Below are 22,749 nucleotides of genomic sequence, written 5' to 3'. Positions count from 1 at the left end.
CCACAGCTACATCAGGGTTAAAAATGTCTGCAAATAATGAAGCTGATTTTCAATCTAAATGTTTATGCTATGGTTACAAAACACAGTACCCAGAGATGCATTTTATTCTGCAAACCAGAATGCAATGAAAATAAAATAGAAACATACACTCTGTTCATACAGATTCTGAAGAACATTAGGAAATTTTGGGGAGAAATGAGTATCAGCAATTTGAAAACATGTTGTTGAAGTGATTTATTATATAAAAATATGCTATGAAGTTTCAATAAATAAACTCTAAATACACATTAACAAAAATCACCAATACAAACTTTTTCATTTACATATATGTATACATAAAAATTTTAATACTTCTCAGACGATGGAGTATTTAAAGCCATAGCATATCTTTTGAGCCATGATGCATACTTGAATACACAAAAAGAGAATTAACATTCTACTTAAAATACTATCTCCAAATAATTCTTGTCTACTTGTCAAAGTAGATCACCCATCCACTACGGCCAACAAAATGGTGTCTCACAATAATAAAAAGTTCAAAAAGTTAATATGCTCTAAAATGCTTTCCAACTTCAGATCTGATAAAAAGTAAATAGGCCTAATATATTATTATGTATAAATAAATAAAACATACAACTTGTATAATAAGAGTAACAAGGTTTGTGACCAACAATGATACACCTGACACTTCCCATTGTACTACAATCTCCAGTACATTCCAACAAGAATTGTTATCTTTGGTAAACACATTAATTTCCAACTGAAGTAAGCCCCATTGTCATGACTGAGAAATGTATAAAAAACAGTACGGTAACTGATTTTACACACACATAACAGTATCAGCTAAAGCTACAATGAAGATACAAAACAAATATCAATAGCTGCCTATGGATATTAAAGTAGTAGAACTTGGCAGTTTAAGAGAAAATCATCTACCCTAAAAGAAACTATATGTGTGAATAAGGTGACAGTCATCTTGTGGAAGGAAACATTACAGGAATGTGAATCACTTGAAGGAAATGGTACAGTTATCAGAAGCCATGTAGTGCATAAAGAATATGTCACTTAATAAAAATACGTAAAATGTTAAAGAATGTCTTTCACTGTAATACACTAAAAATTTACTTTTTCAACTCGCCGAATAGTTGAAATGTTGGAGCTGTTGAAAGCTACATAAAAAGAAAAATTAATGAAAAGTTCGAAAGCTTTTGGATGAGTCACCAAGCATGATTTGTGTGTGTGTGTGTGTGTGTGTGTGTGTGTGTGTGTGTGTGTGAGAGAGAGAGAGAGAGAGAGAGAGAGAGAGAGAGAGAGAGAGAGAGAGAGATGTTGTTGTTGTTGTTGTTGTTGTTGGTGTGTCTGAAAAAGGGTTCACGTCCGAAAGTTAACCAATTTTTCATTCTTTTTGTGTGCCTGTCAACAATTCAACACTTCTGCTATTCGGAGAGTTGTTTTCTTCCCTCCTGCATCATTTAAATACTGCCAGAACCTTCCATACCATAATCAATTTTTTTCAACTTGTTTAAAATAGAATTATACAACTCTACAACCCATTTTGTGCATTTCATTTAACTGTATTGCAAACACTTCAGTTGAACATTACGGCAATTCTTGATGGATTTCCATGTGAACTGAATTCGTTCTTTGTTAAAGAAGCTACACATTATTAATAAAACTCTAACGACATATTCGTGAGTAATGAACAGTGTGAGGAATGGGCACTGCAACAGAGTGAAGCACATAATGAGCTTCATGTAGAGAAACATGCCCACATCCTCTTATTCAGTACTGCAATCCGTTATATTATCTGTACAGGTCTGCAGGGTTTTTAAAATCATGTTAAACAAGGTCTTCAGTTTTTCGTATTTCTATACTTCATCTTTCAAAGGCACAACACTTTCTTCCCTAAGATTTCTGAAAGCATAACCTAACAAATTGAAGGCACTTCATTAACCCTACAACATGAACAACCCAATGAGCTTTTCACATTTATTCACTGATGCAATTCTATAAACTTCAGCAGAAAGGCTTCTCACCACCTTGCCAATCATGCAACAAGTAGAATCCACACAGCACAAGGATTCAAAAAGGAACTGTAACTGTACATACACATATACACTTGAACTTTGGGGGGGGGGGGGGGGATGTGTGACAGCCTGAATACAGATAGTACTTACAGTAAATGGCAAATAGCTGCATTATAATGTTGCTTAAACAAAGCATAAAATTGTGCAGAGATCTCTCTTATGAAAAATAAATTTTGTAATACATGACCAATTCAATGACTGGAAACACTATCATTTGCAGATATTTAGGTTAGAGAACCACCCACTATCAGAGAAGGGCAAGAAAAAGAAAAAAGTCTACAAGAAATACAAATTCTTGGCAGAAAGTATCTAGTGGCACCAGAACACAGAAAAGTCAAGTGAAGTAAAGACGGGTGAACAACCCATCAAAGGTAAAGGTAAGCAAATGTCAGTTATTCATAAATGTGAGGAAAGTTTTAAATATGGCTTGAGCAGAGAACTAATTACGATAAAACTTTCCCTATAAACTCTACCCCCCTTCCTCACCTTTCCACCTGCCAATTCTTTGTTTAGATTACTTTTAGCTGCTGAGGTGAGGTGAAACCAATTCGCTGCTGCACATAGACAATCCACACTTCTCTTTAGAAATGGAAACTTGTCCAGCCAAATGTTACTATCAAGCAAACAATTTACTCACTAATGGATAACATCTAATTCACTGTTTTCTCTGCCCTTTAAGAAATGTAATCAAAGTAATCATTTCTGTGTGTGCTGTGACATTACTAGAGCATTAAAAGAAGGTTGCTTCATAATTCATTACAGCTCATGGAAATTTTTGACACATGAAAGATAACATTCATTAAAAAAGTAAAAAAGTTTATCCTAGTAACTAAGGCAACAATATGGAAATGACAAATTGCTTCTCTTAGACAAGCACAATGAAAAAGCCCTCCAAATATTTAAGCTTTCAGACAAACATCTACTTGCAATGTAGGAAACACACACATTCACTCTTTCACTTGTTTGAATGTGCCTGTGTGTTCCCCTTTGGATGACAGGGTGTTTTGTCCCAAAGCTTAAATATTTTTCATTGTGCCTGCCTGTGACTCAACATCTCCTCCATGTGGTGAATAGCAATCTGTTATTCCATACTGGAATTTCCATTGTTTGTTTATGACATATGACATTAATACCAGAAGTTCAAAAAAGATCTGGCTAATAGAGATGGCTAAAACCACAATTATTCCTGTACTTTCTAAATACTCTGTATTGAAAAAGAAAGCAAAATAGTGACGAATAACAAATAACTGATGGGGTCAGTGGAAAAAGTGCTCCTTCAAAAGAGTTTATTTTGACATATGGCACAAGATATGTCTGGTTAGATTCAACAATTTATCTAGCAGATAGTATTTTCTAGTGATACACAAGGAACTACTTTCCAGAATAAATATTTACTCTGAAGTGGAGTGTGCGCTGAATTGAAACCTCCTGCCAGATTAAAATTGTGCGCCAAACCAGGTCTCGAAGCTGGGATGTTTGCCTTCTGTGGGCACAGGCTCTATCGACAGCTTTCTGAACACGATTTAAAACCCACACACCTCAACTTCCGTCAGTACCTCATCTCCTAACTTCCGAACTTCAAGCACTCCTGGAAGAAATGATATTGCAGAAATATGGTTTAGCTGCAGACCTGTCTCAAAATATATCCTTTCTTCCAGATATTCAGGTAAACACCTATGAAGTCTGGAAGGTAGGAGATGAGGCACTGACATGTGGAATTGTGAGGGTGGGATGACAGTTGGGCTCTGATAGTTCGGCCAGTGGAGCACTTGCCTGTATAACACAAGGTCCCAGGTTCGAGCCCAGGTCCAACACACAGTTTTAATCTACCAGGAAGTTTCCTGTGAAAGCGCAACTTATCAGCATATGACAACTTCATAAACACAACAAATAAAGTTATTCATTTAATCCTTACTATATGGATGTTAGCACTTTCTTCCGCAGAACCCTCCAGTTATATTACAGGAGGTGACACACGGTACTCACCTATCAATAAATCTAAAAAAAAAAAAAAAAAAAATACAAAATAGATTTAAACATTTAGGTGGTCACCAGCTACAATCACATTTTCCATATTCAAATATGTGCATCTATCCTCCCTTTCCTCTTGCAATCCCTATTGTAAAGATGAAATGAGCAATTAACCATAGACACACAGAAGAAATCTTTATAGTACATGTGTAGTGATAAGGTCGAGGCTGCTTTATATGGAATGTAGTACAATATAAACCTGATTACATGAATAATGACCACTTCTACTGCAGTGTCCATTGATGAAGATGCTCTGTTAAGCACACATAGTCAATTGTGACATCAAGATAACCCTGATCTCAATCTCACTCTTTGGTATTATATGTCGTTATTAGTACAAACTGAAAATGAGACGTGCAGGTACAGAAACAAAACATTAAAGAGAGATAATAAGATAATGCCACTCTTATGTCATACTTTAAAATTCTGTGTTTGTTGCTAGCACATAAGCAACACATCAGGAACAATGAAGATCAACCAAATTGGATTGCTGCACGGGTGACTGACAGGAACCAGGAACACCTAGAATCAAAAACTTCAGGTATCAAAATAATGTCATCATTGTAAAGGTTTGAACAGCAAAGCGTTTTGGCATGACTATATCAGAAGTTGTATACCAGTTTTCCTGCAGAATGAGCACCTTAGTGAAATTTAGAAGATGGTACACACACACACACACACACACACACACACACACACACAGAGAGAGAGAGAGAGAGAGAGAGAGAGAGAGAGAGAGAGAGAGAGAGAGAGAGGATGAATTTAAACTGTGCAGGCAGGATGTGGGTGGTGGCTGGATAGCTCAGTAAGAATGAAAGGGAAGTCCTGTTATCAGCACAAGGTTTCAATCTGTCATTGAGTAACAGAACAACACACACAACACCACAGGGTAAAGTATTCACTGCAGCTCAAGTTCAAGACTATATTACACACTGCACGAAGAATAATAATTTTTACACTATTTTTAATTTGTTTTACTGGGTAATCCTGCATCCACTCAGAATAAATGTAGTGCTAAGGAATTTCCAAATTAATTCTGTAACTAATGCAGTACTGAGGTATTACTGATCACTTATAATAGCATTCACAGAAAACTGTCACAGTTTGAAGTCCTTCTAAAGAGCAGTGCGATTTATCATGAGTATAATCCACTAAAGCCAGGAATTCATAGCAGTGAGATCACTGGGACAAACCAAACAAGGCAGGCTAGACAGGTTGTGAGTGGCTTTTTTACATGTAAACATGTGAGCGACTTTTTTTACATGTAAACACTGAAGTACAAAATGGCTGGCACACAAAATGTTGTGAATATGATTTAACTATAAAGTTGGAGATGAATCTTCTTTGACCAGGAAGTTCACTTGCTGAAGTAACTAAAAACTGTGATTTTTCTCTGCAATTCAAAATGTGCACATTCTCATTCAAGCAGTAATATCTGGCGATATTTAAATAAGCATGATATTCCATGTTGTATGGGAACACAAACTACCATAATGAAATGTATCTCCACAAAACAAAATTAAGGAACATCACAATTCATAATGCCATACAGTTGTAAAGATGAGTGATACAGTAAACAGTATTGGTACTGCTGAACAGCAACAGAAATTGCTTAAGCTCAAAAGGACCATGGGGCTCAAAAGAATCCATGGGGGTTCAAAATTTGCAGGTGCATTATGTACATTATTAATCAATGGTCTTCAGATCGGCTGAAGAGATACCTTTTCCCAAAAACTGGATGGGAGCATAGATTGTACATTCTACAAAAGAGATATCAGACCTGGTCCACAAAAACCACCATATCATTTCATTCTCTTACAGCAAACAGAATTCTGCATGATGACATTATCCCAGGCAATAAGTGTGGATTTCATGCATTCTGGAAGTAATGATCCTGGAAAAATAATTGTGATATTCAGACCTGACACCCTGGTTCCTAGGCTTCTGAAAACCTTTCAATTCAATACCACAAAAACTATTGTGGCGGATTTAAAATACGGTCATGGAAAATCTTGGACCCTGTCAAACTGCAGTGCCAGTCAAATGCAATCAGCTAGAAAATTTAGCTGAAGATGTGTGTATGCTTACTCTTGTAACTCTGAAGGAGGATTCGTGCAAAAACTAACAGTATTCTCCATCTTGTTTATGTGCCTTATCATTGACCCCAGCTCATAACTATTTGGTGGAACTGTTAGCTTTCTCCTCCCTTCAACACAGGTAACATTTAGTCAAATTTGTGTCCACGAGAAAATTTTGATAGGTAGACTAATAATCTGGGATAGAGAATCGTCCACAGACATATAAATAACTCTTGATATGACTCGCAGAAGTGTAAAAGGGCTGCTACTGTTAATGTTACGTATGGACTGGTTAGTACTTACCTCCTGGAGGCATAATTCCCTGTACTGCCAACTAAACGGAAATCATTAACAGCACTGCTAGCTTTTGATGATAGACTATTATCTCAGTGAAGTAAAAGCCATTGGTTGTGATAGTGTGGACAATTGGAAGGCATTTGAAAGGCAACCGTGTACACGGAAGGGAGGGGTCTTTCCTAAATTTGCCTCATTTCCTGCTATTTTCAATTGAGTGTTTCTGTTGGCATTCCTGGCAGTAACCTTAAGGTAAATACTGACAAACCCTGTCATCTCTAAGTGAATTTAATTTTAATGACAATGACTTAGCAATTGTAATTTGACAATTTTTAAAAATGACATATCTAGGAGCTACCTGATAATTTTTAATTAATGTCCAATCAGACATTGCCAGAAAGACAGCCAGCTAGCTGCTAAGACAGAGAAACTCAACATAAAGCTCTATATACATTTCCCTCTCTGGCTGAAAGGAGCAATACACAGAACAGATTTAAATACAAAGACCAGTTAGATGGCAAGAGCCAAAGTATATACTGGACAGCCTGTTTCCAAATCTGAATGTTGGAAGCATTTTTTGTAGGCAAAAGGGGAATGATGACAACCAACAACAAGCAATAAAAGCAGCATCCAAATTCCTACTATTATTTTCTGCAGCACACTCAGAAACAGAACAATGATATTGCTGTTTAAGACAAATTCTCTGTGACCATTGATTCTGATACATAACCTAGTAATGGTCCTGCCATTACAAATTTTGGAAGCTGACTCTGTCCCAGTTTTTTCAAAGCTGTATAGAACCACAACATTTAAATGCAATACTGAAACACTTAATGGATTTTTCAGTTTCAACAAGACAACATTGATTTATTCCATCTAATATAGAATGAAACACCATACAGAAAACCATTATCTCATAACATCTGTATATTAACAGATGGTACAAAGGGACACTATGAGGGAAGTGCTTCAACATAACTACGACAATTTCAATTACATTACATCACTAAAAACATTTAAAAAATGTCAGTGATCTCTTCTGATTCTTATAAAGTATAATAGTCATTTTCTTCCATATGTAAATATCATCTGTACCAGTGCCATAAGGTCCATGGCTGCTGATGAGTTTAACACTGCAGGTGCACAATACTATGACTTTTCTGTTTTAGTGTGGAAACAGTTTTTAAAGGATATAGTGGAGTAGATGACTTTAGAGCTTGCTTCCAAAATTAACACACATGGAGCAAATAAGATAACTATGAGATCCCTACTGGTTCACTATCAGCTCCATCCTGGTGAGCATTAAAATGGATTTGGACTGCAAATGGTCTTGCAAGTTGCAGATTGTCATGAAACAGTTGTTTCATAGGAAATGGGGCAATATTACTTGCTGAAAATACCTTGACTACAGCGAAATATGCTCCAATCACTGTTTGTAGCAAATCTAATATAAATGAAAGGACAACATGCAAAATCTTCAAGAGAAGTTTCACTGGACTATCCTCACAGTTATAGTCAAACTGTAGGAACAAAAGCTCTTTCACATTAAAATAGACAAGTAGTGTTACATACCCAAATTCCTACCCAAAAAGAAAATCATCCGCCCTTTGCGTGCATTTCTTTGAGATAAAAATAAGATGAATAGTAACTTTTTAAAACGAGCAACTTCTTTCTAACAAGAACAAGAGACAGCAGTCTATTTTGTAAATTAAAAAATTCAAAGCAGTTCTCTTTGATTTATCACATGCAAGACTGGAGATACTAGTTTATTATATAACACACACACACACACACACACACACACACACACACACACACACACACACACACACACACAGGGTGTCCCAGGAGGAATGGTCAATATCCAGGTGATGCAGCAGGAACTATAATTTGAAGCTAACGAGGCTAGTAAACATGGGCTCTAAAACACAGGTAAGAGCAGTTCATCTCTGCTACTGTGGAACATCCCATCTACTGATCAAGAGCTCATAGTACTCTTTATTTATTAGACTTTTTCCTGTCATTATCTCTGAATATTGACCACACCACCTATGACACCAAGTATTTCAGAGCTACATCATCGTATTAGGTTTTATATGTAAAATTAGTTCATATCTTTACATACATCTTATGCTTTTCCATTGTGTCTGCTTTATCAATTTGGCGTGTGTGTCAAAATAAAATAAACATTGAGAATTATGAGCATTGCATCTCTCCAACTTATGCAGACTACAATAAACCAACATTTAAATGAATGAGGATTACTTAATTTGCAACTGACATACCATGTGTAAGGACTAATATCACAAATGAATTCAAATTATCAATAAGTGTAGGTTCTTCATCAGAATTTCACCATCATCTAAACACTGTTAAGCATGTTAATATTACACCTATTGATATCACAGTCATATTAGCATGTGACTGTTCATATACTTACCACAGTAGATTCATAAATGCTTTGGCAGGTGATACTGGTTGAACACTAAATGCTGCTGAAGAATTGTTGCTCTTGAATTGCGATTTTTATATGGCCAAGTATTTACATTACTTAATAACTTCCTTGGGCACAAAAGAAAATGTCAATCCATTTCATCTTCATGATAAACACAAAATCATGTAGAGCATAAGCAACACTTCTATTGGTTTCTCTCTCAATGAGCTAGTTCAAGCGAACACAAATCAAGGGATGGTACACTACTTCATATAAACAGTGAACTGATTGAGAAATATTTGATATTTAAAACTGCAATGTTTCTAAAAATATTACTACTTTAAACAAACATTAGGCAGCCTTTTTGTACACTCGACGATGCAGTTCATCTACTGATTCCAAATACCAGGTTCCTGGAAAAAGCGTATCTATGGGACCTTCAGGAGTGTATGGTGCCTTATGATGATTTTTTTCACGAAGTTCCAATATAGAAGAAAAATCGCTTGGAGACACACATGTTCTGCTTTTCAGTTGAGTGCTGATGTGACCAAGATTAGCAATAATGTGTCTCAAAGATGATCCTTCTGAAATATCTTCTGCCACCTTCACAGAATACATGGAGGAAGCCAACCCGGAGCCATAAGAAAAAAGACCAATTCTTTTTCCTGCAAGATGTTCAGCACTTTTACTTATAAGTAATGATACCAGACATCCATATAAAGATGGGGTGTACATATTGCCCACTTCCCTCGCTAACAGTAGAGAGGGAAGAGTCTTTTCTTCAAAGGCACTTTTGCTGCAAGTCATGAATTCCTTTTCCATGTCTCTGTCAAAATACGTGTTTTCAAGATCTAAGCCCTGAAATTTCTGAAGCCCTGGATACTTTGCAAGAATATCTTGAGGAGAACGTATAAAATCATTCAACATTAAACGTGCCAGTGATTTTTGCACTAATTTACAATAAGGGGAATGGAAGATCATTGCATCGAAGTATTCCAAGTTAATCTTGTTACCATTAAGATGTTTTTCTGCTTTGCTGCAGTACAGCTGATAGCAGTTGTCCAGTGCACTTAAATAGCACTTAACTGACAATTTACCATCAACTACTGGGTATTCAGAAGAGAGATTGGGCTTGTAAAAATCATAAGCATGTTTCATAAATGTTGCCCGAGCACCTGTTTCTATGATAAGAGGAGCATTAGCACCAACCAGCATAGCAACGGCTCCCGCCCCACCTGTGGGCCGAGCATTACCTTTCGCGTACACAGCAATATCACCACATACGACAAGGGCATAACGACCATCCCAAGCACTGGATTCGACCCATGAAACTGCGTTGAACAATGCAGACGTGCCACCATAACATGCATTTGTAGTGTCCACACCCTCGACATCAAAATTACCACTTTCCTCGAAAAGCTGCATCAGCACTGTCTTCACACTTTTCGATTTGTCTATAATAGTTTCTGTGCCTACCTCCAACCTTCCAATCTCCTTATATGAAATATTGTTTCTTTGCATCAGTTTCGACACTACTGTGAGGCACAGTGAATTTATATCTTCACGATCTGAGCAAAAACCCATTTTTGATTGTCCCAGGCCTATAGTGTATTTTCCTGCCGAAACTCCATCGAACGCTTCCAGCTCCGATTGGTCAACGTACTGGGATGGAAAAATTTGTTCAATGGCAACAATACCAACATTGGATGGTCTGGCACTCATTTTCGCTGATTTGATGACGAAAAATAACTGGTATTGGTTCGGCAGCGCACTGCAGTATCGCGACACTCGGTGGAAAGAACTGAAGGAATGTCAACAAGCACTTGCACACTTCACGACACCATCCAGGCGAGGAGAATCTCGCCTGTGTCGCCTCTCACGGTACTTCAAGTACTTGGCCTACTAAAAATACACGCATAACTCCTGTACCGTTACTGTGCACGTTGTCAAGATTCCATCACAATGTCAAAGATTAAACACTGTAGGAGGCTTGCCAACATGCTCATAAGAAAATATATAGATCTCTGCCACGGTGAATCCTATTTCGTTGTTCATGTGTATAACAAATGTTGCAACACACTGGCTGCAAATGGATTTCGAGAACAGTTAATACTCTTACATGACACGTTTCACAGGCGTGAAGTTTAAAGAAAAACTACCTTCAGGGACTTCCTTGCTTTCTCCCCTGTAATATTTCAGGCAGTTCCAGTTTAATACATGGCGAGTGGCGACACTGTCCGTTTGAATCAAAGCGCCACAAATTAATGTTTGGATTAGGCAGAACGCGCAAACTAAGCTACGCACTTCACACAAATTTTCCTCTCGGCGGCACTTAATAGGGACGCTCCCTCGTATCAGTCCTAATCGTGATATCTTACAATTTTCTTCGTGCGGTACTAAATACTAGGCCAAGTGTGCAGTATCCAGTGCTAAAGTACAGTGTCTAGATGGCAATACTTTACACAAAACAGATCTGAGAATTATGATTTAACTTTAAATAGTATTGTTTACTCCTCAGGCAAGTAACTCGAAGATAGCCATTGTACTCAGCTTATTTCTTTTTCCTTGAAATTTAAGAGCACATCTTGACAATTACCAGCTATTCTAACATTATTTGTACAGTAGTAGTAAAAGTTGACAAAGAGTCTGCAGCTCTTTGAACACTGTGCCATAAAAGATTTTCAGAAACTAGTTCCACTGTTAATATACAAGCCATCAATCCGTTCAGTTTTATAAAGCAATTGGAAAAGTTACGAAAGATTAACTCAAATGTCACTGGGGAGGTGTTACTGTTGATTTTCTGCCAGAACATACTGAGGACACTATTAGTAGTCAATGTTCATTTTTTTATTATTATTTCCTGCAGTGAGGTTCTCAACAAGGATTAAAGGGCATAATGCTGAATGAAACGCATTTGGCTGTCAAGAGAGCAAAGTGTGATCCCTTTAGTGACTGCCGTAGCAGAATATTGTCAAAGGAAGTTTCACAAAATCCAAAGAAATTCTGTTCGTACATGAAGTCTGTTAGTGGAACCAACATTAATGCCCAGTTCCTAGTGAATGAGATAGGAACTGAAATTGTGGATAGCAAAGCAAAGGCTGAAATGCTTAATTCGATTTTCAGATGTTCCGTTACAATGAAAAACCCAGGAGAATTACACCAATTTAGTCCTCATACCACTGAAAGGATGAATGAAACAGCTGAAATCATTAAAACTGGACACAGTTCCGGGCCCCACTGGAATCGCTGTCAGATTCTATGCTGAATTTGTGGCTGAATTAGCCCCTCTTCTAACTATACTCTATCATAGATCCCTTGAACAAAAAAACTGTGACCAGTTCCTGGAAAAATGCACGGTCACACCCGTCTACAAGGAGGATAATGGAAGTGATCCACAAAACTATCATCCAACATCCTTGACATTGATTTGTTGTAGAATCTTAGAACATATTCTGAGCTCAAATATAATAAAGTATCTTGAAGAGAATGGCCTCCTCAATGCCAACCAGCATGGGTTTCGAAGACATGAATCATGTGAAACCCCACTTGCACTTTTTTCACGACACACTGAAAGCTTGGACCAAGGCAACCAGGTAGATGCAGTGTTTCTTGATTTTCAAAAAGCATTTGACTCAGTATCGCACTTATGCTTATTGTCAAAAATAAGATTGTGACTGAATTGAGGACATTTTGATAGGGAGGACACAGCATGTTATCTTGGATGGAGAGTCATTTTCAGATGTAGAAGCAACTTCAGGTGTTGCACAGGGAAGTGTGTTGGGACCATTGCCTTTCAAGTTGTGTATTAATGGCCTTGCAGACAATGTTAATAGTAACATCAGGGTATTTACAGATGATGCAGTTATCTATAATGAAGTACTATCTGAGAGAAGCTGCATAAATATTCAATCAGATCTTGATAAGATTTCAACGTGGTGCAGAGTATGGAAACTTGTTCTCAATGTTCAGATACGTAAAAATTTTGCACTTTACAAAAACATAAAACATGTTGGTATCAGTCAATGCATAGAAATACCTGGATGTAACACTTTGTGGATTATGTTGTACACCTAGCCGCATCATCAGACCATTGACATCTCTACACACACATTGAATTCTGCATATCAAAATATTGAGCAAAGGAAGCACCTCTTGATCTGAAACAGGAAATTTTTGTCACTGGGGCTAGAATGTTCGGCTGTTGCAGTCTCTACCCCAAGAGTTCAGCTTCTGTTTCGGAAATTTTAGATTGCGAACCAAATTGTTCAGTTCCTTTTGATTAAAGAGCTGAGGCAAAGTGTCATGATATTGAGGGCAGTACTCTTCTATATGTTCGATAGTTTCTGATTCACTTGACATGGTGTCTGGTTCTGTGGCTTTCAAGTTACAGACAGGAACAGGCAACCTCTCGCCATGGCAAATTCACTGAAGATGCTTTTGGATACTTTATTTTATGTCTATTTTTGCTTTAATGTCCCAAAATATCTTTAAGAAAGAAGTAACAGTCTGAATAATGGTCATTGGGCTCACACCACACCATCAGAACAGCGAATGGCGTGGCTCCTCGTTTACCTTTCAACCACTCGGTTAAGGTTGTGGTACAGGTTATGCAGGCAACATGAGGTGCAAAATTTTTATCTTGATCACCAACAGGACAATCAAAATACAATTTATATGTGTTCTTTACCAAATTGGTGATTGGTTTTCTTTGGGCTTTTGGAGTGAATTTCCCACACACATAACAGAAGTTGTCGGGGTGGTTTAGACAGCAACGAGATTTATTAGTTGCCATTTTTCTTGGTGTAAGTTTTTGTGTTTAAAAATTTACACTATCTTTCACAGGAAATACTCACTGAGGATCTCTTTCACACCACTAGATTACCACACCAACCATTTACTGATGATTTGTGATCTTCTAGCTCTCCTCTGCAAATAAAAAACAAACAATTAAACATCAAAACAAAACAACACCAAAAACCGAAATACTGAATACGAAAAATAAAAACCTTTAAAATCTCAAAAATGGTAGACGCTATAACATTTTGAAAGGTATATTTGGATTCTCCACACCAAAATACATACTAGTTGATGCATCACATCCCAGATGCAAAATTGCTGTCGACTAAAGTATTCGAAGAGCTGTGTGGCAGAAACATAACCAATGATTGAGTCATGATACTTGACTAGTGCAGTGCAAAGAGATATACAAGGTAGACCATGTAGATAGATTGATTCTTTCTTAAACACATTCCTACAACAATAAATCCAGTTTTCTCTAAGAAAATGGGTAAAATTTGTCACAAGAGTGATTTGGTGGGGAACGGATAAATGGCACGTGTCAGTGATGTGTTTCATGTCTTGAGAGAGTAGAGCAGTGGGGGCTCTCCTTTGTTAGGACAGCCTGTAAACTAGAATTGTAAAAGGATGATGGAAGGAAGGTTGTGGGTTAACAGTTTTCTGATGATTACATTAGATGCAGACGATCACACTACTTAGAGCTAGTTGGAAAGCCATTAATTACATCTTGGTGATAGTTACAGGAACCAACTAGGGTAGATTCCAATGTTCATGTCGTACAGAGTAGTGTTTCAAGAACTTCCGCGCAAATTCTAGAATCACTCGGCCTTCCACCGTCTCGAACACACGATATTTTAGATGTGAGTGGGAGAAAGGAACCCTATCTACTGCGCATCCCCTGTCTGTGTGTGCAGGTCCGAAGTTTATTGTGAGAAGACAGTAGACATGGCAGTCGAACGGCACCGACAAGTACTTGTCGCTCGGTCCACGGAAGTCATAATGAAAGCACATAGCAGCACCAAGGAACTTCTGTGTTATTCTGTGCTGGTTTGTAATTGTGACTATTGTTAGTGACAAAAGTACAATTGAGATTCTGAATTGTGAAAAAACTCTTATCTTGGACTTGCTGGAGGCAAGACATATTTTATGATATGTTTGTAGTAGGGAGATGGTTGTCAAGCCAATGCTTTCCTAAATGGACTTAAATCTGTTTCTGATGTGAGACGAAATGAGTTACTTACGAGAAGTTAAATGTTTCTGTGCAAAGTGTGAATTTTGTTCTTATGAAGCTCAAATATACCAGTAGTTATTGAAAAGTATTCTTTGAGAACCGAATTATTTCGCAATTTGGAGAAGAAGTTTATAGAGATTCCAGAAGCTGGCTTTCCAGAGAAGAAGATTGGCTGACCACACCAAGTAAGTCGACTCGTATAAGAGAAGTGGGAAGGTCACACATTCTTGTCATTAAAAACGTTAGAACAGTTGCTAGAAACCACAGGGTAAAATCTTGATGGGGAATGAATATGGTTGACCAGCACATCACCCTGCATGGCAGTGAGTCAAAGTCTGCCAACTACTGTATTTAATACATTATGGAAGTGCTAAGTGACAATATTGATACGTGGTCCCTGTGGCACAAGAACTGTTTGTACTGATATGAGGTTCAGGGGCACACAGACATGGACTGAGACTTAATCCTAGCAGAGGTATGTTCACAGCAACATTCACATGGTTTGTGGAATTCTATAGCCCCTGACGAGCTAATGTTTAATGATGGGGCTGCTAGATGCCCTACTGCTCTGTGCAGGTTCTATATCTACATACATACTCCACAATCCATGTGGTGTATGGTGTCCCATTTCCTTGTTTCACTTTCAGGCAGAATGAGGAATGTCTATATGCCTTCATACGAACCCTAGTTTTTCTTATCTCATCTTCATGGTCCTTATATAAAGTGTACATTGGCGGTAGTAGAATCATTTTGCAGCAAATTGCAAATGACAGTTCTTTAAATGTTTGCAATAGTGTTTCATGAAGAGTATTTTCTACATTCATTCCCTACAGGGAATCCAATTTGAGTTGAAGAACCACCTCTACAGCACCAGTGTGTTGACTGAATGTACTACTAACAGATCTAGTAGCACTCCTCTGAACTGCTTCAATGTCTTCCTTTAATCTGACCTGGAGTAGATCCGGAAACACCAGAGCAGTTGAATGGGTTGCACTAGTATTCTGTATGCAATTTCCTTTAGAGATGAGCTACATTTTTCTAAAACTGTCCCAATAAACCAACATCTACCAATCACCTTCCCTATGACAAACCTCATGTGCTCATTTCATTTTATACTGCTTTACTAATTGTCGTGACTGTGTCCAGCACCACACCAATAATACTATATTTGAACATTAAAAGGTTGTTTTCCCTACTCATCTGCAGTAACTTACATTTTTCTACATACAGAGCAAGCTGTCATTGATCACACCAAATAGCAATTCTAAGCCATCCTGTATCCATCTACAGTCACATAACAGCAACACTTTCCCATTCACTGAAGCGTCGTCAGCAGTCTGCTGCTCACCCTATCTGTTGGATCATGTATGTATATAGATACAAAGAGGGGGTCCTATCACACTACCCTGGGGAATTCTTGGTGATATCCTTGTACCTGATGAATACTTGACATCCAGGACAAAGTGCCAGGTTCCATTACTTAAAAAGTCTTAGAACCACTCACATATCTGGGAACCTATTCCACATGCTCAGATCTTCTTTAACAGTTTACAGTGAGGCACTGTGTCAAATGGAAAGCTAGGAATACAGAATCTACCTGATGTTCTCCTTGATGGAATGTAACAATATTATGAAAAAGAAAGTTGCTACTCACCATATAACGGTGATGCTGAGTTGCAGATAGGCACAACAAAAAGGCTTTCACAATTAAAGCTTTTGGCGATTAATGCCTTCATCAACAACACACACACACACACACACACACACACACACACACACACACACACACACACAAAACTGCAGTCTCAAACCACACTGGTGGTTGCAGTAGTTGCCCGAGACTGTAATTGTGTGTGTGTGTGTGTGTGTGTGTGTGTGTGTGTGTGTGCATATGTGTGCCTATTGTTGATGAAGGCATTAATTTTCATTGTGAGAGTCTTTTTGTTGTGCCTATCTGTGACTCAGCACCTCTGCTATACAGTGAGCAGCAACGTTGCTTCTCATAATACTGATGCCCTCATTTGCAGGATATTGTGAGAGAAAAGGACAATCTGAGTTTCGCATGAATGATGCTTTTTAATTCTGTACTGAATTGTGGACAGAGGCTTTTCAAACTCAGAATATGCTCAAGAATTGTGCAGCATACTGATGTCAAGGATGTGGATCTGTAATGTCATGGGTCTGTTCTTATACCTCTCTCATACAAAATTCATGATACATGTTGTTTTCAACCCTTTAATTGTCTCTTTATGGCAAGGATGCTAGTTTCTATGTCTTTCAAACGGAAGGCTGTGTGATGGTCAAATAATGATGTATTTGTGTGATCCTCCAGTGTGAATCATTTTTTAAATGTAAAATTTAAAACTTCAGCTTTCCTTTTGCTACCTTCTATTGCCAAACCAGAGTAGTTGTTGAGTGACTGGAAACATTTGATGCACTTAATGAATTACATAGGACTGAAATTTTCTTGGGTTCTCTGCAAGAGCTTTTGCTAACATGTTGATGGTGGAAGTTCCTCTAGGCTTCTCACGTCAATCTTTTTATACGTGCATGAATTTCTACTATCTTTTTCCTGCTAACATGTCTGCATCCTTTTTGGAACCAAGAGTGCAACAAATTCTGCTTTCTCAGTATTTTAAAATGTTGTTATTAAGCTGTAGTGGATCTTTGCACTTACTTGGCACATACTTCTCCAGAGCACTAGTTACTATCAGTTTAAACTTTGCCCATAATTCCTCCAAGTCCATCGTAGTTGAACAAAATGATCTCCCTCATTGTCTACGGAGGATGCTAAAATCCATTTATCTACTCTTCCCAACATAAAACCTCTCCTAGCCTTCTTGATGGATTTATGAACTTAATAACAACTGTCGCTATGTCTGGCAACATCAGTATGCTGGTGCAGAGAAAAGAATTTTGGGAATAGCAGACCATACACAGACCCAGGCATGAGGTGGGAGGGACGGGGGGCAAAGTGTCAGCTGTTCTCCATTGCCGTACTGAAGACCAACCATTCACCTAGCCACTAAATGTGGGAGAACAAAGTGAGGCAACCATTTATGGAGGTGAGGCTATCACAGATGAAAATCTTGATGGTTAACAGTCATGTGATGTCAGGAAATCCACTGACGGCCAACGTGTCTGCATGCTAGTCGACTCAGGAGCTTCTTTTTCAGTAATGTCAAATGCTTATCATTGCCAGCTAAAGAAAGCTATGTTATACGGACCAAAAGGAATTGTGCTCAAAGTTGCAAATGTAAAATACATCCAGTTGCCAGGAACATATATTTGTTAGAAACAAGTATCAATGAAAGAACACAAAGGTTAAAGTTGGTCATTTTGGCAGAATGTAGACACAGTTTTCTTTATGGGACCTCTTGCAGGGATGACAAGCAGTCAGACTGGGGAACATCAGAGCTCCACATTGATAAGGCTATTCCAACCAGCACACTTAATTGCTTCAGGCAGTTGTTTACCGCTGAAAACATTGTTGTTCCACTGTCACCAATGACACTGCTCCCAACTGTAACTCTAGATGTCAGTTAACCTGTAAAGCTTTTGTCAATTGCAGAAAGCTACTCAGGCTCACATAAGAAATCTACATGCCAGCAATGTTTATAAGCATTGCATGTGGCCAAAGAGAACTTTGGATCAATATGTTGCACTAGAAGCCACAACTCGCCCCTGAAGGCACATGTGTAGGAATGGCCAAACCAGTCCAGGAAGGGCAGCTTGTGCCACTGATGCAAAATTGTGCTCTGCTACCACTACAGTAAGCACAATGGAGGAAACTCGTATCCAATTGCCAACAGGATCTGGCAAAGCTGAGGAATAATGTGGCAAATGTTATGCTTTATGTTTGGTTGCGTTCAAATCCAGGGTGCAGAATGGACTGAACAAACAGTCTATGGTAAAACACCATATCAACAGTGGGGATCAACCACTAACTGATGAGCATTTGGATAGGGTCTCACCAGCTGAACAACCCATAATCCACGAGGAAATGGATAAGATGTTTTCAAGACGACTTCATCGAACCTTCAGTGTCCTTTGTCCTCTCCTGCAGTCCTCGTGAAGGAGGAGGATGAAACGACATTTTTGTGACCAGTACCAACGACTGAATATAATCACTAACCAAGATGTCTGTCCATGCCACACATTGGTAACACCTTACACAAGCGACCATCAAGCTTTTTTGCTGAAGAGCCAATAGGGAAATTGTGGGGTGGCACCTCATGCTGCATATGTACCAATCTTATTATTAATTGGTAGCCTACGTAAAACAGTATATTATGAGCACCAATACACTAGCTATAGCAAGGGTGCAATAAGTTCAGTCCCCCCATTACTGTTTGTTAAAAATCAGCACCATTCAGAACACTGTTCTCTTTTTGCAGTTTGCTGCCACCCTCAGAGATTCAGAACTGTGACACTGTAATTGTCTGATGAAGTGTTGTTTTGTTGCCTGCATGAGCAGATGAATAACTGGTTGACACAAAGTAAATTATACATTACAACAGGCATTGTACCATGTTACATCTGTACTTAATGAGTGCTTAGGGAAGTTAAAATGTATGTAATTAAGTCCTATTAAAATAATATTTCCATTTTAATGCTGTTACAAAGTTACACCGACATTCAGGTTAGCTTTATACCAGGATTAAAAAACATAGTATTTTTCCTATATATACTGCTCTGGGTAACTTTAGCCCAGTCAGAAGGAAATTAGGTGTTAATAAAAACTAAAAGCTAACTGTTCATTCAGTACCACAGGTTTACTTCGAAATAACAAGATATTTGTATAGACCCGGCATTGCTCAATTTCAGTCAGTGTCGTCGGATGCTCCCTCATAGCCAACGCAAATAAAGAATAATTAAAAGCCTAAGCACTTGTAGGATGGTGGAAAGACAGTTAAAATGTGAACTAAAAATCATAAAGGCATTATGTCCCAGGATACTGTCACCAGCAAACACTAAAAATATGATGACCTAGCACCCAAACTCACAAGCAAAGCATAAGGACATCACGGAAGCCAAGAGATACCATCATCATACTAGTGACGAAGCGAAGTTTCATGAAATGCTAGGTACAATAAAATTTTAAGTATACTGGTGTCAAGCCAGCAGAAAAGAGCCTCTGAAAGGTGAAGCTGCAAAAGTCTGAAGTCACCACGAGAGCTGACGACAAAGAAAAACCAGGCCATAAGATGTCATAGCCGTCCCCACAGCCATGGAGCTCTATGGAAGTGGCAACATAAATATCCCACTCTTCTTAAAAAAAGTCTCATTGCTGATTGCTGACTGCCCATCGCATACTCTCAGCCCCTGTGTCAGTTGCAGCTGTCCAGTGAGAGGGGAGGCTATGGAGGTGGACATCGGCACACCAGTCTCCAATCGTCTATGGAACCACGAGTTCAGCTGGAATGACGCTGCTGCTGCCAGCTGCACTGCCAACTTCTGAGGCCATACTGATGGGGCGCGGAGGTCACCATCACTGTGTAGGTCTGCTGGATACTTGATCTGTATGACCTGGATGCTGTTTGTCATCTATTTTCGATTGGATGAGTGGCACCACAGCTCACCCCGTTCCTAAATGGGAGGCTAGGGCTGATCTCTGTGAACCAGTGAATACTTCAGGAGGACCTGGGTCTAGACTTCTCAGTGCAAATCCTCATCGTCAGTGAGAGTGCTTTGGAGATCAATACACAGAGCTGGGGACATTGGTTGCACTAACATCGTCTCCAGTCCTAGCAGTGTATGATGAGAATGCCGAAAAATAACTTCACACTGACACTAGAGGTTATGGGATTGATGCAGATCTAATATAAATTCAGAAAGTTACTTGAAAGATGATAGCTTCTGTTTCCACACTAGCATCCAAGTCCAAAGAAAAAAGATTAGGCTTCAACATCCCAGCGACAACAAGGTCTTCACGGACACAGTACAATCTTGGATGGTTTGTTAAGGATGAGGAAGGAAACCTGCTGTGCCTCTACAAAGGAACCATACTCTCCTTTTCCTGGAGCAATTTAGGGAAATCATAGAAAACCTAAATCAGGATGGGCAGGCAGGATTTTTTATTTTTTTTATTTTACACATCTAGTTCCGCAGGACCAAATTGAGGAGCAAATCTCTGAGGTCATGGAACGTGTAAGTACATGAAGTTACAGCATAAATGTAATAACTGATAAAAAAAATGTTTATGAACCCAAAAAAATTACGAGCTGTAAGTTTATGTAAATGTAATCAACAATACAACACAAGAATCAGCGTAATTTTTCAAGGAACTCCTTGACAGAATAGAAGGGTGATCCATGAGGAAACTCTTCAGAGTGCGGGCATTACTGCTATGATTTTTGAATTCCTGTGGTAACTTATTGAAAATCGATGCAGCAATATACTGCATACCTTTCTGCACAAGAGTCAAGAAAGTGCGATCCAAATGCAGAGTGGATATTCTGCTTCATATTAACTGAGTGAAAGCTGTTAATTCTTGCGAATAAGCTGAAATTGTTAACAAGAAATGACAGTAAAGAATATATTTATTGAGACGCCAATGTCAAAATACCCAGACTCGTGAACAGGGGTCAACAAGAGGTTCCTTACTTACACCACTTACTGTCCAAACCACCCGTGTCTGAGCCAAAAATATCCTTTCAGAATGGGAAGAGCTACCCCAAAATATAATACCATATGTCATTACCGAATGAAAATAGGCAATGCAGACTACTTTTTGTGTAGAACTACCGTTTGAAGAGTAAAATTGGCAGCATTAAGTATTTGAACAAGATCCTGAATGTGGGCTTTCCACAACAGTTTACTATCTATCTGAACACCTAGAAATTTGAACTGTTCAGTTTTACTAAGCACATGCCCATTCTGTGAAATTAAAATGTCAGGTTTTGTTGAACTGTGTGTTAGAAGCTGTAAAATGTGAGGCTTTCTGTGATTTAGCATTAGTTTATTTTCTACAATCCACAAGCTTATGCCATGAATTGCACTGTTTGAAACAGAGCGAGTGTTACACACAACATCCTTCATTACCAAGCTAGTGTCATCAGCAAGCAGAAATATTTTAGAACTACCTGTAATACCAGAGGGCATATCATTTATGTAAATATGGAACAGGAGTGGCCCAATCACTGATCTGCTTGCAGCCGCACCAATTCACTAAAATGGAATCGACCTCTTGGAGAGGTCCTAAAATTGACAAATGGGATCGACAGATTACAGTCTGCAATGACTATCATATCGGCTACACTGTTGGCAAAACTGTGCCCACTGCCACAGCTCCAGAAATTGCAAGGTTCCTTGTGGAAGACCATTTCAAAGAGAGAGAACCTCATGTGCTGATAGCTGATTGTGGAAAAGTCTTTCAATCAATACAATTGTTAGAGGTAACTTCTTGTTGCATCAGCACTCACAGGATGCCAACTGCCTACCACTCGCAGACAGACAGCCCCATTGAATGCTTATTAAGATGTTGGCACTTATGTTCCTGATGTATGTTAAAGCTGAACAGAGAGATGGGGATACAGTACTGCCTGTTGTGATATTTGGATAAAACACACTAAAGCAAGATACTACAAGCTGCAGGCCATTCTTTCTGCTCCATGGTCACGAAACTGAAACATAGATGGATTCACTGTTCCCATTTCAACATGATGATATGCAAGATGATGAAGTGAAACACCTCATCACCAGGGCCAAAGAAGCAAGGTGCTTAGGGACCCTAGATGAAGAACCGAGATTGCTGTAACACCAAGAGCCAGGCAGTAAGAGACAAGCCAGAACACC

At 38.6% G+C, this 22,749-nt stretch overlaps 1 protein-coding gene across 1 annotated transcript; it reads right to left on the bottom strand.

The window, feature by feature from the left end:
- Positions 1–222: 222 nt before the first annotated feature.
- Positions 223–10,874, bottom strand: LOC126419397 (hydroxymethylglutaryl-CoA synthase 1). Its single transcript, XM_050086589.1, has 2 exons — positions 8,931–10,874; positions 223–4,640 (listed from the first exon to the last, which is right to left on the bottom strand). The coding sequence occupies exon 1, from the start codon at positions 10,644–10,646 to the stop codon at positions 9,276–9,278; it is 1,371 nt and encodes a 456-aa protein (XP_049942546.1). The 5' UTR covers positions 10,647–10,874; the 3' UTR covers positions 223–4,640; positions 8,931–9,275.
- Positions 10,875–22,749: the final 11,875 nt, after the last annotated feature.

Source organism: Schistocerca serialis, chromosome 1, assembly GCF_023864345.2.
Source record: "Schistocerca serialis cubense isolate TAMUIC-IGC-003099 chromosome 1, iqSchSeri2.2, whole genome shotgun sequence".
Classification (NCBI taxonomy): Eukaryota; Metazoa; Arthropoda; class Insecta; order Orthoptera; family Acrididae; genus Schistocerca; species Schistocerca serialis.
Note: the sequence above shows the minus strand (reverse complement) of the source record. Positions and strands in the feature narration are given on the sequence as shown.

Bases quoted from the DNA above. Each gene is read 5' to 3' on its own strand.
- LOC126419397 (XM_050086589.1), bottom strand. From the start codon at position 10,646: ATGAGTGCCAGACCATCCAATGTTGGTATTGTTGCCATTGAACAAATT.